The following is a 17,782-nucleotide window of genomic DNA, read 5'->3' on the forward strand; positions in this document are numbered from 1 at the left end:
AGGAAAATACACTCACCTCATTTTTAATGATGTTCCCATTAAGTTTGTTAGGGTTGGGTTTAAATTTTCTAAAAATGTGCTCCACCAAGGGAACTCGTAACCACAAACAAGAGTGATGTCATGGAATGAGAGACTGAGCTATCACCTTTTATATGTATCAACCCATGTTTTTCCCATGCAGTGTGCAACCCATATGCAGAGCCGCAGGGAAAAGAGTTTAAAATTTTCCTTCGTGAATGATGAAACACTTGGGGAAAAAGGAATTACAGATTCAAAAATAGTATCTCATTTGGCCAAGAAATAAAAATAGGTAGGAAAAGTAGGTGCCCATTTAATGGGCTTATCTACTTCACACTTTCCAATTCATGCTGCCCTGTTGCAGCATAGGACAGAGATGTTCATTTTGACATTCTTCTTGCTGCTGCTGAACCTTCCAATTCTCATGGCCAGTTTCATTCATCCCAGGTATTTTTGGAAAATGAAGCAGAGTGAAGGCAAAGATGGAGACTTGAAGAAAGGTTGTATCTTCTTCCCCACCATATTGGAGTGGCCAGTGGATAAAGAGTATTTCAAAAAAATTTTGAATATACAGTAAGTATTTTTCATTTTCCACATAAATGTCATCATCTATATTTCAATATTGGTCTTGAATCTTCTGCCCTATTTTCTGAAACTCCATACCAACAAAGGATCCCATGATCTTTTAGAGCCTCCTTGCTATTTTATCATTTTTTTCTGTCCAGTGTGTGTTCTGTTTTTCTTCCACTTACAGGCTGGAAGTGGAAAGAAAGAAGCAGTCTCTACCATGATTTATCACAAACAGAACCCTCCTCTCTACATTGTCCATAGCACAGTAGCCAGTAGTGTCTCATCAATGAAAATGGAAACTATTTCAATGAATTTCATAATAAGAACATGAAAGTAAATGACCATAGAATCTGCTGATGGTCCTTTCATCAATGTGGTCTTGTTTGAAGATCACAAGTATTTGTGTCACACATAGCTGCAAATATATTTCACATAGCTATTAAGTACTCCCTAAAATTCATTTCATGTTGCCACTCTGCCTCCAAAGGCATATTCATTGTGAGCTCCATTTTTCTTCCAGTTTCTCCATACTTTACTTATATGCATGAACTACCACTGGCTTTTAAATATTGCAAAGTCCATTACTCTGTTCTCCCTTTACAGTAAAGAAGGAATATATAGATTGTATTCTTTAAAAACTGAGGCTACAACTAATAATGATGACTGGTTACATTCTTTGTCAGTTTTATGAGTGATATCTGTGGCATATGATATTTGTCAACACTTGACAACAGGGAGAGGAGTTACCTAGTACCTCATCTTTGACCTTATTTAAACATCCTGTTTATTTTCTCTTTATGTATAATTTGTTCATTCTTTGACACTTATATCACACTTAACTCTTATGTTTCTCTTTCAGTATTTTTACTAATTATAGGTGCTTACTTTTCCAATGTAGGCACTATATGCTTTTATTTTCTAGAATGCAGGTATTTGGTTTAAAGCACAGCACTTTCTTTCAATAGGCAAATATGAGAGCTGATGTCACTGATATTTCTTAATTACAGTATAGTGAAGTTAGTGTTTCAGTTGCATAAGATCTATTTCCAAATTCCTTTTTTTTGGAAATCATTATGATACTTTTGCTGATAAGGTGCATTTATAAAGTGCCTTTTTATATACAGAGACATGAGAAAGTTAAAATTTCTAAATGTGAAACATATTGTATTTAACTCTGAGTAAATCATTCAAAATAAACTGATATATATTAATCATATTATATAAAATGACTATGAAGAAGCATGAGCTATCATTCTTCACATAAACATAAATACAACATGCTAATGTTCTCATCGAACTTACTTGTTCATTTTTATAACAAAACAATTAAGCATTGTCACACAATTTACACTTTATATTCTTCTAATTTAGAAATATGTAATACTGTCAATAAAAATATAATTAGGATTACAGTGTTGTATTAGTGTAAATGCAAAGGTAATCAAATGACATTGTCTAGTAGAGAAATATGGTAGTCAGATATGCCCACTTTTAGTATATGACATAACTATGTAAAAATGAAATAGTTGAACAATACTCTAGTGGGGATACATACCATTAATATCATCTTTCAGGACCTAGAGCAGGTGTATCCTTTTGTATATGAGACCACACTAGACTATAGACAATTGTAAATCAATACCAAATAATTTGTGCCCTTTTGTGGCCAAAAATATCATTAAACTTGTCAAACACTCATATGGATGCAGACATATACATTTTTTGCAAAGTATCTCTTTGTTGCTTGAATTTATTTGAAAATGACTATTAAAAAGAGTTTTTTTCCCACAACATTTAACCCTGAAAGAAAAACATGACCAAGATTTAGAAAGGCATGAGATGATATGCTAAGTCTACTATAGAATAATTATCATGAACTGAAAGATAATAACCAAATTTTGCCCCTTAAAGACTATTTTGTAGTCATCTGTGATTTTTTTATCAACCTTAGCCATTTCAGTAATTTTCATAAGAAACTGATATAAATGCTTTAGGCAACACATCATGTGCATTTTTATATTACTCAATAAGTTCAATATGAAGATGGATATGCTTATTATTATTATTAATATTATTATAATTATTATTATTATTATTATTATTTTGGTTTTTCGATATTTTGGTTTCTCTGTGGCTTTGAAAACTGTCCTGGAACTCTCTGTTGTAGACCAGGCTGGTCTCGAACTCACAGAGATCTGGCTGCCTCTGCCTCCCAAGTGCTGGGATTAAAGGCGTGCACCACCACCGCCCAGCTTGAATATGCTGAATGTTTGCTCAATGACTATGCCATGTCTATACCTTCTGAGGAAGCACTCATAAACCAGAGGTGGAAAAGATTTCTGTTTGAGATGCCAAGGACACATCTCATTCATGGGAGATCCAGCCCCAAGGACTAGAAAACTTTTTCAAGCTTCCAAATTCTTATGCCTTTCCACCTCACAAAAGAAGATATTTGTTTCAATATTTGAGGGAGGTTAGTCCTTGTATTGACTACAAATAATTGTGTAATTTCTCTGTCCATATTAACCTATATACTGTTTTACAGAACACCAACTGAGAACTACAAGTTTGCACTGTCCTTGGCTTTTACCATGGATGAGGTCAACAGGAACCCTGATCTGTTACCAAATAAATCCTTAGTATTTGAATGGAATGAAGACAATTGTAAGAGTGTGTATGAATGGTACAGTGCCATTCAACTTTGGCGATATTACCCTAATTTTGTCCCTAATTATATCTGTGAGGAAGATACCATGTGTATTCTGGTACTTACAGGACCAAACTGGGAAACGTCTGTGACAATTGGGTCATACCTGGAACTCTGGAAATTCCAACAGGTAAGAATTTTATGGGTTATGTTTGACTGAAATTGTGACCTCATGGATAACATTGCCAGATACTAAAAACTGTGTTAGGACAGGACTAGACTTACATTTATGTCAATCTATGTAGCTCACGAGTACTATTCAGAGAATGATGGGCCATCCACATTTCCTTGTTTGTAATACAGATGAGGGAAGAAGTAATAGCTAAGGGAATTAGGTAAGAGGATTTTCTAGATCTCTTTGCAGAGAAAAATAACACCTTTACAAGTTATTAGGAGTGCATGGTATCTCATTATGCTCCCTCCATCCTAGGTCATACAGCTTACCTATGGACACTTCCATCCAATCCTAAGTGATCATGAAAAATTTCCCTATCTGTATCAAATGGCCCCCAAGCACACCTCTCTATCCTTGGCCATGGCCTCTGTCATAGTTCACTTCAGCTGGAACTGGGTAGGGCTGGTCATCTCAGATGATGATCAGGGTACCCAATTTCTCTCATATTTGAGAAGAGAGTTGGAAAAGAATACAGTCTGCTTTGCCTTTGTAAATATGATCCCAATTAACATGCAGTTATACATATCAAAAGCTGAATTGTATTATAACCAAATCAAGGAATCATCCACAAATGTTGTTATCATTTATGGAGACTCATACAGTACTCTTGCTGTGAGCTTTCAATTTTTGGCATCCCGAGGTTTACAGAGAATATGGGTCATCACCTCACAGTGGGATACGACTACAAGTAAAAGAGACTTCATGCTTGACTCATCACATTTGACTCTAGCTTTTGCACACCATCATGGTGAGATTTCTGGGTTTAAAAATTTTGTCCAGACAATGAATCCTATCAAATACACAGAAGAATACCTTGCAAGGCTAGAGTGGATGAACTTTAACTGTGACGCTTCCATATCTAACTGTAAAACACTGATGAATGACTCATTGAATAACTCCATGGAACGGCTAGTGGTACGGACTTTTGACATGTCCTTTAGTGATGGCATTTATGACATCTATAATGCTGTGTATGCTCTGGCCCATACAATACATGCAATGTTTCTTCAGCAAGTAGAAAATCCGACCATGGTCAATGGGAAAGGACATGATTCTTGGTGTTTGAAGGTAATGTTTCTTCTATTGGATGATATTTGGTGTCAGCAATGGGGTCTTTATGAAGACCAAAGTCAGTGCACTACGAAGTATTCCCATAAAAAGAATATTCTTTTAACATTTTTTTTCTGCTGAGGGAGTACATCTAGAGTTTGGTAGAAATCTCTAGTACAAAGGCAATGGAGCAGAAGACAAAATGCATCAAGGACAATCAGCAATTTTTTACTAAGCATCTGAATATCATAACCCCTGTTCTAATATTGAAAACATCATCATTCCTTTCTAATGAATTCTCTGTTATTATATGAGGTCTGTGTACATGAGTTATGAAGAATATTGTAAATACTATAGAGAACCATATTCATAAGTGTTCTCTACTGATTCTTCCCCCACTGTCAGGTCTGGGAACCACCAGTGGCATTCTGATACTTATTAAACAGGCAATATTCCTGTGATTCAGTTCAGTATATACTTGTGCATTAATGTGTGTGACTGGAGGTTTCTCACTATATGTGTGCATGTTTGTGTTTTTCTGTTCATCTCTGTGTGTATGTCTTCATATGGAGATTTCAATGAGCATTTGTATGTCTTCCTGTATAATTGATAACAAATTAGTCTGACTTTCTGCATGGGTATTTTTTTTTGTGTGTATCTACATGTGTATACTTGGCAGTTAATGTGTCTGCATGAGTCTATGTATATATGTATGTATATATGTATGTATGTGTGTCTGTGTGTGCTCATTTTCATTTGTGTTCTTACACATATGTATATCTGCATCGTTTTGTCTGTGTGTGTGTGTATCTGTCTGTCTGTCTCGATGTATAGATAAGTTTTTCTGTTTGTCAATGATTCTCTCATTTGGTATTTGTACCTGTGTTCATTTCCCTGTCACGTCTATCTCGACCAGCAAGAGAAACACGACCATGACACTTCTTCAAGCAGTTTATTTAGGAACCTTGTACATCAGCTTCTCTCTCTCCCACCCCCCACAAGCCCTTAAAAGCAAGCTCATTACCTAATTAGCTCATCGCCACCTGGCAATGGTGAATAGGTCACAGCTGGAGGAGGCACACCAGATCCACTAAGCGCTTCCAAATAAGGCTTCTTTAGAGCTAAGCTCGGTCTCTCTGGCATCCAGCAAGGCACCATCTTGGGGCTGTGGCTCACCACATTTCCTTTTTTTATTTAAAAATAACACAACAGGCAAGGGTAGAGGTCTAATCCCTGAAATCAAGGGACTTTGTAATGACCCCATGCCCAGTTATCGGCAGAGCTGGTGCCACACCTGTCCAGTATCCTTTTTTAGAGATGGGAGTATGATACCAACCCATATGCAATCAGACATACCCTTCATGAAGCCATGGAATGCTGACTTTAAGTGTAGTACTTTGTCTTATAGCCTGAGCAGGGTGACTGCTTAGCTCTTTAGTACTGTTAGCCAAAACTGAGGTGACTGCCCTGCCTCCAGGGCTTGTGCTATCATGGCATTACCTCTCTGCTGTGTGATCCTCATCCTGCAGATACACCATAGGGCTATGAAACTAACTAGGATAAGCATTCCTCCCAGGGCACCCATTCCCACCCACTCTTTCATGGCTTGAGTGATCCATGTAGACAGTCCTTCAGCAACAGAGACATCGCTGGTGGGGGGAATTCACATTCACAATGGAGAGCCTCAGGTTCTGTATCAATTTGGTGAAGTCCCCAGATCAATTACCTAAAAGATACTGAGAAAGCTGTTTAGACATAATCTCTCTTCTGTCTAAAAATGGTCATGGCGCTCGGACTTTCTACTGGAACAGGAACATAACTGGGCATCCTGGTTACCAGGGTAAAGGAAATTTACTTCCATCCCAGCATAGGGAATAGAAGCATACTTGAGACGTGTAATTTAACTTCCTTCATTAAGGCCGGCAGAGGTGCTATCACTTATCACAAACACAAAAGGAGGCCAGACACACACAAGGGTGGAGGCAAAAGACAGATTCCTTCCCAGAGCAACCAGCTTAAAGGTGCTCTCAAACAGACTTGATGTATTCCATTGAAAGGAGGCATTTCCCGCCCCTCCTCCAGTAATCATAGCTAAAGGGGAAAGCTCAGTGCAGCTACCATTAACATCACAAAGCAGCCAATGATCAAAAGGATTAGAAGCTCCATGTTGATTGGGATTTTGATAAGTCTAATTATAGCTAGGATCTGTTTCATTATAGATAAATTCCCATCTAGCCTAAAACTAACATTACCTTCTATTGGACTAATGTCTTTATCTAAAGGCAAATAAGGTAAATTCAAGCATAAATTGCTACTAAAAAACCTAGGAAAAACTTGAGCAAAATGCCTAATTGGCATGGGCTTTGGGAACACTGACAGGATTCCCCACCGCTGATCAGCTGCCATCTCGCCCATCAGCATCACCATCATCAGCATCAGGTGAATCAACCTGCCTTTGGACCTCGCCATCTTCGGGAGCAGGGACTCGTCTGGTCAATCTTTTAGGAACCAACAGAGGGTTTTGATGATCTAGTCGACTGCCCTGACTGCAGGAAGTTCAGAGCCATTCACCCACGGAGAGCGGTTCCCCGTATGGGCCACCACTTGTCTATCACGACCAGCAAAAGAAACACGTCCACGACTCTTCTTCAAGCAGTTTATTTAGGAACCTTGTACATCAGCTCTTCCCACCCCCCCCCCCCGCAAGCCCTTAAAAGCAAGCTCATTACCAATTAGCTCACTCCACCTGGCTGGCGATCTCAGATAGGTCACAGCTGGAGGAGGCACACCAGATCCACAAAGCGCTTCCAAATCAGGCTTGTTTAGAGCTAATCTTGGTATCCCTGGCATCCAGCCAGGCACCATCTTGGGGCTGTGGCTCCCCACATTTCCCTGCATGTATTTGGGTACGTGTGAATCCCTGTGTATGTTTTTTCAGTGTTTTCCTATGTATGTTTGGATGAAAATGCCTGTGTATGTTTGCCTCCATATGTATTCAAGGCATGTGTGCATGTTTGGCAAAAACATGTGTGGCTGTACTTTGTGGTGTCTCAGGATAGATGTGAGTCTGTCTGTCTGTCTCATGTGTGTGTCGGTGTGTATGAATATGTTGCATATCTTTCTATGGTGTCTGCATATATGCCTCTTTATGTATTCGGCAGGTTCCTATGAGGGAAGTAAAATTCAAGGAACATTATTATAATCTTTTTTATCCATTTAATTTCACTGAGAAGGCTCCCCTGGGCACCTGCCATAATGTTGCATTTAAGATAAAATCAGAATTTTTTCTTCAATAAAGGACAAACAGGGTATAGGATGATGTCTGTCTTACAGGTGAATGCATTTCTGAAGAAGACGCAATTCACAAATCCTGTTGGGGACAGAGTGAATTTAAACCCAAAAGAAGAACTTCAGGAAGAGTATGACATTTTTCAGATTTGGAATTTCCCACATGGTCTTAGATTTAAGGTTAAGATAGGACAATATAGCCCTTATTTTACACATGGTCAACAGCTCCATGTATATGAAGATATGATAGAATTGTCCACAGGAAATAGACAGGTGGGTCTGACCAAATTGTAATGATTTTCATTATACAGCAATAACACTGTCAAGTGGGTACATCTGTGTTTCCTTGATACTTAATGTAATAAACTTTCATATTATGAAACAATGTTAAGCCTCCTACTTTAATCTTCTCCTTTTCTACTCTTTGACATGACACCTTATTAATTTTCTGAGGATTTCCAACATGTATACAGTGCACTTTGTGATATCCAATCCTGATTCTAATTATAAATATGAATATAAACAAGTTGTAAAATGATATAATATAATTTCAAGTAAAGTAAGAAATAGTCACTTGGTAACATACTGATTAACATACAGTGGTTTCTTTCCTTGTGTTGAATCTTGGGTACAGATGTTGAATATTTAGGCTGTTGTATGATGGAGTAATTAAAATTACACAAACCATTCATTATTATTATTTTATTGTTTTTAATACTTTTAACAAACAGCTTCTATATTGTCAATAACTTTAACCATAGATTGACATTTTCAGGATGCATATTAGATATTCTATCAATTATTAACTTGCTTTTCCTTTTGTTTTTCTTTCTTTTGGACAGGGATATTTTGTCCTCATGTATGCTTGCAACTGCTGTGAATGTGGTTCATATTGATGACAGAAGAATTATTTGAATCCCTAGGGAATGGAGAAATATTAGATCCACACAGTAACTGCTAGAAACAAACTTGAGTCCCATTCATGAGCAGGATTTATTACCTAAAACTGAATCATGTCTCCAACTCTAAATCACACAGTATAAAATTATTTTATTGCTAGAGATACCTTGCTTGCTCAGATTAATTATTTCATAGTTCATTCAAGCTAATTAGGTAGTTCCTACGTTTCTTCTCCTTATTTGGAGCATTGTTAGTTAAAGAAATTGTTTTTGAGGAAATTTGTATATGAAATACACCGTGTTGATCATGGGTATTTGTATTTTATAGGGATGAAGTCTGATATGGGTGGGTTTTTTTGCTTTCTTTTTGATTTTCAAGACAGGGTTTCTCTGAGTAGCTTTGGAGCCTATCCTGGCACTTGCTCTGGAGACCAGGCTGGCCACAAACACACAGAAATTTGCCTGCCTCTGCCTTCCAAGTGCTGGGATTAAAGGCATGTGCCACCAACACCCTGCTGTGATATGGGTGGTTTTAAGCTATCCAATTAAAACTGCCTAGTACAAATTAGGTTGATTTTTTTTCTTTTTTCTTTTTTGGTTTTTCGAGGCATGGTTTCTCTGTGTACCTCTGGAGCCTATCCTGACACTCGCTCTGGAGACCTGGCTGGCCTCGAACTCACAGAGATCTTTGTGCTTCTGCCTCCCAAGTGCTGGGATTAAAGTCTGTGCCACCAACGCCCAGCCTAGGTTGATTTTTTTAAAGACTGTAATTTCATCAAACCCTCAAGAAAAATCTGAAGTGTTATCGCAGGTTAACTAGATATTATGAATCTTAGAGTTTTGGTTCTTTCTTCAATTGTGAGAATGGTTATACTCAGCACAAGAACATATAAGCTGACGGTGTAGCTACTGATCTATATATTCACATAATGAGCAGCAAGGAAAGCACCTATCTATTCTACCAACACCTGGCTTGAGTACTGCAAATCATACACTGGAAGAACACTTGGCATTAAAAACAATTAAACCAGTGCTCTGCTTTCAGAAATGCAAATTAAAACGTAGAATCAAACAAAAACAAATGAAGAGGAATTTATCAAAGCAATGTGACTCAAAATCTTATAGTCATAAACTTACAGGATAGTAGGCTTAATGACATACTGAACAAGGAAATACAAGAATGATTATTAGTGTGGTCCAGAAAAATTAAAGGGGACACAAATCATTTCTTGGAGAAGCAATGTGTCCATGAAAACTTGTATACAATTAGACAATTAATGATCATGCAACAAAAGATATCTATAAATGCACAAAGTAATAAAAAGTTGAAACTAAATTATATAAAGGTAAAGCAAAAAAAATCAAATAAAACACTGTCAGTTAAAATAACAAGAGAATATTTGAAATTGAAGTCAGAATGGAAGACTTGAAGAACATTAGTCAAAATAGAAAATTCGAAATATGACAAAATATCAGAAAAGGAATAAAAAGCCTAGGACATCAAGGCAATATGAATAAAGATCTAATTTATAAACCCCTGGCTCAAGAGCGGAAGGAAACAGTAAATTCATTAACATTATATCCAGTAAAATTAGGATTACAGATCTAAAATAAAGCATGATATGTAGCCATATGTATTTCATACTAATTTAAATACCAAAGATTCATCATCGGAAAGAAGGACTTTTGATTTATTTTATTTAAAATTTTTATTCCAAAAAAGGATGAAATTTGAGGGCTGCAGAAGAGTAGTTCAGGTTATAAAAGGGTTCATCTGGATGACAGCAGATTCTACTGAGAATGCTTTTTTTTTAGAAGCATTCATTTTTTTACAAATCCACCTACCCATTCCCTTTCCCTCACATCCTCCCCACCAATCCCCAACACACCTGCTACTCCCTCCCCAGGGATAGTGAGGCCCTCCATGCGGGACACTCAAAGTCCATCACATCATTTGATGGAGGGCCCAGGCCTTCTTCCTATGTCTAGATTTCAATAGTATCCTTCCAAATGGAATAGGCTCCCAAAGTCCATTTGTGCTGCAGGGATAAACACTGGCACCACTCTTAGAGGTCCCATAGACATTCTTGGCTTCCTAGATGACACCCACATTATGAGACCTTCCTTTGGTCCAACGCTGGATCCCCAGCCTTAAGACTAGCGTCTAGGCGCTCTTACTAGGTCAGGTCAACTGTTTTTGTCGGTTTCTCCAGCAGGTCTTTGTCTCTTTTGCTCATCCCAGCTCCCTCTCCAGAACTGGATTCCAGGAATATGGCTTACTGTTTAGCTTTGTGCTCCTGTTTCTGCTTTGATCAGCTACTGGATGAAGTCTCCAGGAATGATAATCACGGTAGTCATCAGTCTGTGAATACTCTTAAAAGTGGAGAGTAAAAGTGATATGTTTCAAATACTTAGAGACATATGCTGCCAATTCTAGGTACTACACAATGCAAAATTATCGCTGATTAAAGAAAGAGAACAAAGTTCATTAATGCAAACAATTACAGAATGCATAATCAATGAAGCAACACTATGAAAGTACTTGAAGAACCCTTGCAGACAAATCATAAAGATAAACACAAGAGTTAAAAGAAACATATAGTCATCATTGGAACAATAGACAGACGATCAGCTATAGGAAAAGTATGAAATATTGTAATAGACAAAAGATAATAATTTACAAATAGATTTCTAAACGAATTTAATGTTCATGGTTATATTTTCTAATCAAAATGCAAGACAATAAAATTGGTTTAAAAAATTCTTTTGCTACTTCCATGGAGAAAATATGTTAGAAACCTTCTGTAACAGGAGGAAATGTTTTGCTATGAAAGGAAATTGATAAAACTAAATACAGGGAATGATTTCTTGGATGGACATGGAAGTATAATTTGGGACTAAACACCTACCACAAGATCTCAACAGCACAAAATAAAGATCAGTTTCTGGAAAAAGAGATGTCTTTATTTCAAGAATGCAAGCTTGCTTCAAGATATGCGGAAATTAAGAGTAAAATGCCACATAAATAAACACAACTATAGAATTCATTTATTATCTCCAATTGTGTACAAAGCTCTCTTAGCAAATCCCAAACTTCATTCAAATTGAAAAAAAAAAAAACCTAAAAGAAACAAAGCCTGACAGAATTCAAGGAAGACATATTGACTTATTAAAGTTTTCTGTGGCACGCATATTGACAACATTGTAACACATGGAGTGAAAAGTCAAAGAACATCCATTAAAGTGAAGTAGAGTAAGGTGTGTATTATGGTGCATGTCTTTAATTCAGACTCTTGGACAAAGAATCAGGGAGCTCTTTCCTTTTGTAATAAGCCTCAACTACATGGGAAGCTCAAGCCAGACAGACATCTATAAGTGAAATGAGCAGAAAATGCAAAATGGTGTGCATTGTCTCCACTGTTATTCAAAATAGTGCATAAAACATCAAATAAAACAATAAATGAAAAGAAGAGATATACAAAAATGAAGGAATGGAATTTGTCATGGTTAATCAAGTTTACCAAACCATACTAAACACTGAGACTTGCTTCAAAAAAACAACAACAGAAAAGGAAGCTTTGTAGTTCTACAAATTTTGTAGAACATGAGATGATCCTGTGCTTAGGAGATGGTTTTATTTTGACATAGAAGTCAGCACAAAACAAAAGATACAAAGTGAGCAAGCAAGAATCAGCAACCTTCTAATTATCATATAGATGCCCATCACCGGGATCATGGTAATTAAAAATAATGTAAACACTTTTAAAATTAAGAAATATGTCAATTAACTTTAAACAAGGTAATTTTTATTGAGGCTCCCCCTGCATTTGAAGTCTTTGTAGAACTTTTCACATTGGGAAACAATTTACTTCCAGATCAATGCATATGAAGTGTGCACTTCCTTATGACTAAATACACTGGGCTCTGTCTACACAGCTCTTTGCTCCTCACACTCTCTGTGTCATTCTTGCAGTACTTTTGTGTTGGAGTTAATGTGTGTTGTCTGAGATTCATGAGATTTTTCCCTTTTTTCAGAAGCTCATTCATCCTAGTTTGCTATTCCTTTGTTACGATCAAACAGTGACCATAAGGAAATGGAGGTGTAAGAGTTGATATAGCTCATGGGTTACAGTCAATGGAAGACCACGGAAGAATCTGCAGACTTCAGCTAAAACACAGCCTATGAAGAAATAGTCTAAATGCCTTGCTCTTATTGCATTTGTCATAAAGCCTGGCTGAGGGACACCACCACCATTAACAATTAATAAAATGCTCCACAGATTGGGTGACAGGCTATTCCCAAAACAGCGAATATTTTATTTAAACATTTCTATGTCTTTTAAAAACTGTACTTTTTGTCATGTCGTCACACAGTTTGTATATAAAAATTAGCTTATTAATATCTAAACATGCTATATAACATAGGCATGAAGGAGTAGGTGAAACTTTTCTTATAAGCATGTGTCTAATTTTCCTCAGATGCCACCACCCTCTGTGTGCAGTGCTGATTGTGGTCCTGGCTTTAGAAAATTCTGGCAGGAGGGAATGGCAGTCTGCTGTTTTAAATGCAGTCCCTGCCCAGAAAATGAAATCTCTAATGAAACAAGTGAGTATTGAGGCAGTTATAAATCCTTCACTTTCATCATTTCTCCATCTGCTCACACTGGGATGCTGAAGGGGTCTTAAAAGGAATTGCATGTGAAATTTGGTTTCATCTTTAGTAAGTAGTAAAGTTATATGCTTGCCTAAAAAAAATAAGTGACACACTGGAAGACAAATGTCACACAATTTCAATTTTATGTGTAACTTAGAAATGATGAACTTATGGGAGCAGACAGCTGAATTGTGGCTATTAGGCTTCAATATGGGTCTTTTAACAATGGGGAAATGATTGGTTTAAGGATATAAAACTGCAGTTGGACAAAAGGCATGGACTCTGTGATGTGTTGAGGTCTACTGAGAGCATGGTTGAGGCTCTCAGTAAATATGGTTGATGATAAAAGTTGTGAGATAGTATACTTTAAGTGTTCTTAAAAATGATGAATATGTGTGATATAACATGTTAATTGGTTTAATTTAGCCATGCCATTGTGAACATACTGTATTATATATCATAATTGTGCATGACTTTATTTATGAGCTAAATAAATGAATGGAAAAAAAGGAATTGCACAAACAGAATATAATATTTGCCTAGTTTAAGCTTTATGAGAGTATGTTCATTAGCTCTGTCCCTGAGAGAAAATTCCCATGCCTTGACCGACATCTTGACTCATTGTAAATTCATGGCAGGAGGTATTTTCTCAAAGAGGCAGTTTTCATAGTCAATGTGCAGTCTGAGAGAATTTTACACAAGGTCTTTCCAGTGATTAATCTCCTATAAAATTATATGTAGATTAGATTTGGGTCCTGAATATCTCAAATATTTTAATATTTTGCATGTATGTGTACCTACATGTTTATGCGTGCAATGTATGCATTTGCAACCACAGAGAACAGAATACAACAATGAATCCTCTTTACTATATAATGTGTCTGCTGGTAATCAATTCCAAATCCTCTGTAAAATTCATTAAGATAGAAAATTATTACTGTCCACATTTCAAGAACAGCTAAGAATAGTCAGAAAACTACATGCAATATCCAGAGAAATTTTATCATATTGTTAACTTGATTGAATATTTAGGAAAGTGAGGAAAAGTATTGACACATAATATGAAAAAAATTTTTAATACTTATACACATAACCCAGTAATAGTGTCACAAAATTAGCCACAATTATTTAATCAATATTATCACGTATAAATCCCATATTAATAAATGATTATTTATTAAATATTGACTAAATAAAATGTCAGGCTAATGGGTTTTCACTGATTTTCCCTGTTATTCAATATAATGAATTGAAAGTTCATAAGGGATATTTATGACCAGGGATATGACTCTTCTGCATTTAAATCACTTGACAATAACACAGATAACCTAAGCTCATCTACAGGACCTATGTCTTACAAGGAACTCAATGTAGTTTCATAGAAAATATAATCCAAAGTAATTTAATCAAGTACCTTTAAGTGTTTTAAATGTAAAAACACATGATAATAATGACTATTTATGAAAAATTATCAAAATACCTATATTATTATTTTATTATGTCTATGTATGTAAGGTTGGTGGCTCTGTGCACATAAGGAACCATGCTGGTGAGAGGCATCCAATGCTTCTGTAGTTAGTTTCACAAATAAGTGGGACAACTAAATTTATAATGAGAATTGATTTAAGGTATTTTGCAGGAGTAGTACATTTTCTCACAGTTGAACAAAATTCCCAGACCACTAAACAAGTAAACTAAATAAAGTGCATAAAACATTGTTCTAGATAAAACCATTAAATAGTCAAAGTCCACTATCACTGTCTGCAATTATCCATTAAATTAAAGCAATTACTATATGGTTTTCTACACTTACTATAATGGTTACCACAACATATAAATAGGGTTCTACTAACCAACAAAACATTAAGTGTAAACACTTTGTCTTAAGGGCTCTTGTGTTATGTGTCTAATGCTGTTTGTCAGTATGTTCTACACCATTGAGTACAACCACTGAGTATGGATCTCACAGAGATGGAAATTGGGGGAGGAGGAAGATATTTATTATTCCCAAATGGAGCAGAATCAAGATGAAGGGGAATTTTAGTGCTATGTTTGTATATATGGTTCTACTTTGAGTGACAGGTTACAGCTTCTTCTGGACAAGAGTTAGGAGATTTCTGCTGATACTGCCAGAAGAAGACTGAACTAAGGTTGTGTTTATGACTATTTTTATTTTGCAGTTTCCAAACATAATTAATCCTGCACTTTCACCCTGCTGCTTACCCATTGTAATCCCAACAACATTTAAATCATCAGATCTTTTGATACTTATATATGAATAAACCTTTGAATACATACACACTCATAAAAATCGCTGATTATATTTAAAGGTACTTTTATTTAGATGTCTTTGAGCCAGAAAATTTGAAATAGATAATGTATCAGAGGTCAGATCCCAGTAAAAGACACAGTCTTCATATCTCATGGGGACAGCATTCACAGAAATGACAAAGACAACACCTCAAGAGGTACTGAATCCATTTGATCTGGGGTTTAAAAACATTTAGAAAAGCTGTGGTTACAGAAAAAAAAACTGATGTGAACAATGGGGAGCACACAGACACCAACATGATAGTTGGGAAATTAGCATAGGAAAAACCCACACTCCTGTACATGGTGTCAGTTAGGAGTCCTGGACAATCTATGGGGCCTCTGGCAGTTGATCATTATTAATCCCTATTACACGAATGGGCTTTGCAGCCCATTCTACATAGAGGGGTACTCTCTCAGCCTATACACCTGGGGTGGGGGTGTAGGCCCTGCTCAAAATGATATGACAGACTGTTAAGATCCCCCAAGGAAGGCCTCACCGTCCCTGGGGAGCAGAAAGTTAATGAGATAGGGGGTTGATGGAGGGCAGGAGAGGAGGAGAGGGAGAGGGAACTGTGATTGACATGTAAAACAAGCTTGTTCCTACTTTAAATTTCAACAAAGGAAAAAATGCTGTGGTTGATGAATTTAGCATTTGCAAATTCACCAATATATGTTATTTCTTCAAAGCTCACCGAATGTTATCATGTCACATGATGGCATCAATACACCTAAATAGACAAAATAATAACTTTTGCTTTTGTTCCCCACATATATAAAGAGCATTATGAAATGGAAGCATTTCTATGCAACAAGGTCCTTCTATGACATTCTCAACAACAAAATGCAGATATTGCAATGTTTCTTTTGTAAATGTAATTGAAATGCCCTATCAATAAAAAGGCTGAAGGTGAATTAAGGAGGCATTACTCTCATCCTCAGATATGGATCAGTGTGTGAAGTGCCCAGATGACCAGTACGCCAATATAGAGCAGAACCAATGTATGCAAAAGGCAGTGATATTTCTGTCCTATGAAGACACTTTGGGGATCACTCTTGCCTTAGTTGCCTTGTGCTTCTCTGCATTCACAGCTCTGGTTCTTGGAGTCTTTGTCAAGTACCATGACACTCCAATTATGAAGGCCAACAATCGGAAGCTCAGTTACATCTTGCTTATCTCACTCTTCTTTTGTTTCCTCTGCTCCTTCCTCTTCATTGGCCAACCCAACTCAGCCACATGCATGTTGCAGCAAATCACATTTGGAGTTGTATTCACTGTGGCTGTTTCCACTGTGCTGGCCAAAACAGTTACTGTGCTTCTGGCTTTCAAAATCACAGCTCCTGGAACAAGAATGAGAAATTTCCTGGTTTCAGGGGCACCTAACTACATCATTGCCATCTCTACTCTCATCCAAGTTACTATCTGTTCAGTCTGGTTGGTAACTTCTCCTCCCTCTGTTAATATTGATGTACACTCTGAGCATGGCCATATCATCATTGTGTGCATCAAGGGATCAGTCACTGCCTTCTACTGTGTCCTGGGATACCTGGCCTGCCTGGCTCAGATGAGCTTCACTGTGGCTTTTTTGTCCAGGAATCTGCCTAACACATTCAATGAAGCCAAGTTCTTGACATTCAGCATGCTGTTGTTTTGCTCTGTCTGGATCACTTTCCTCCCTGTGTACCATAGTTCCAAGGGTAAGGTCATGGTAGCTGTGGAAATATTCTCCATCTTGGCTTCTAGTGCTGGGATACTGGGATGCATCTTTGTTCCCAAGTGCTTCATAATTTTGTTTAGACCAGCAAGAAAAATCTCTTCAAAATATCAAGGAAAATTTACCTTCCAGAACTGATATTTCATTAATTGTAACTCACAATTATATATTTACCTCCTATAAACCAAATACTCAATTATAACTCAAGACTTATCTCTTTTAAGATGACTCTCACTGTTTCCTCTTATAATATAGCCTAGCAATATCATGTCTACTACTGTTGTCTATCATTGTCTCCTATACTCTTTTACTCAGTTACTGAATCCTAAAGACCTAGGTGTTGGACAATAGTGCAGATTGGAAATATTCTTTTCTACTTTAAACTATGAAGTTGTT

General features: G+C 36.8%; 1 protein-coding gene across 1 annotated transcript; it reads left to right on the plus strand.

Moving 5' to 3' along the window:
• The first annotated feature begins 394 nt into the window (after positions 1-394).
• Positions 395-17,588, plus strand: LOC100755826 (vomeronasal type-2 receptor 116). The gene is given in 7 exon segments (XM_035453899.1): positions 395-591; positions 3,134-3,425; positions 3,726-4,538; positions 7,854-8,081; positions 13,187-13,313; positions 16,614-17,473; positions 17,475-17,588. Coding segments are annotated over 7 exon segments (2,631 nt in total).
• Positions 17,589-17,782: the final 194 nt, after the last annotated feature.

The sequence above is a fragment of the Cricetulus griseus genome, unplaced genomic scaffold (assembly GCF_003668045.3).
Source record: "Cricetulus griseus strain 17A/GY unplaced genomic scaffold, alternate assembly CriGri-PICRH-1.0 unplaced_scaffold_61, whole genome shotgun sequence".
In the NCBI taxonomy this organism is placed as follows: domain Eukaryota; kingdom Metazoa; phylum Chordata; class Mammalia; order Rodentia; family Cricetidae; genus Cricetulus; species Cricetulus griseus.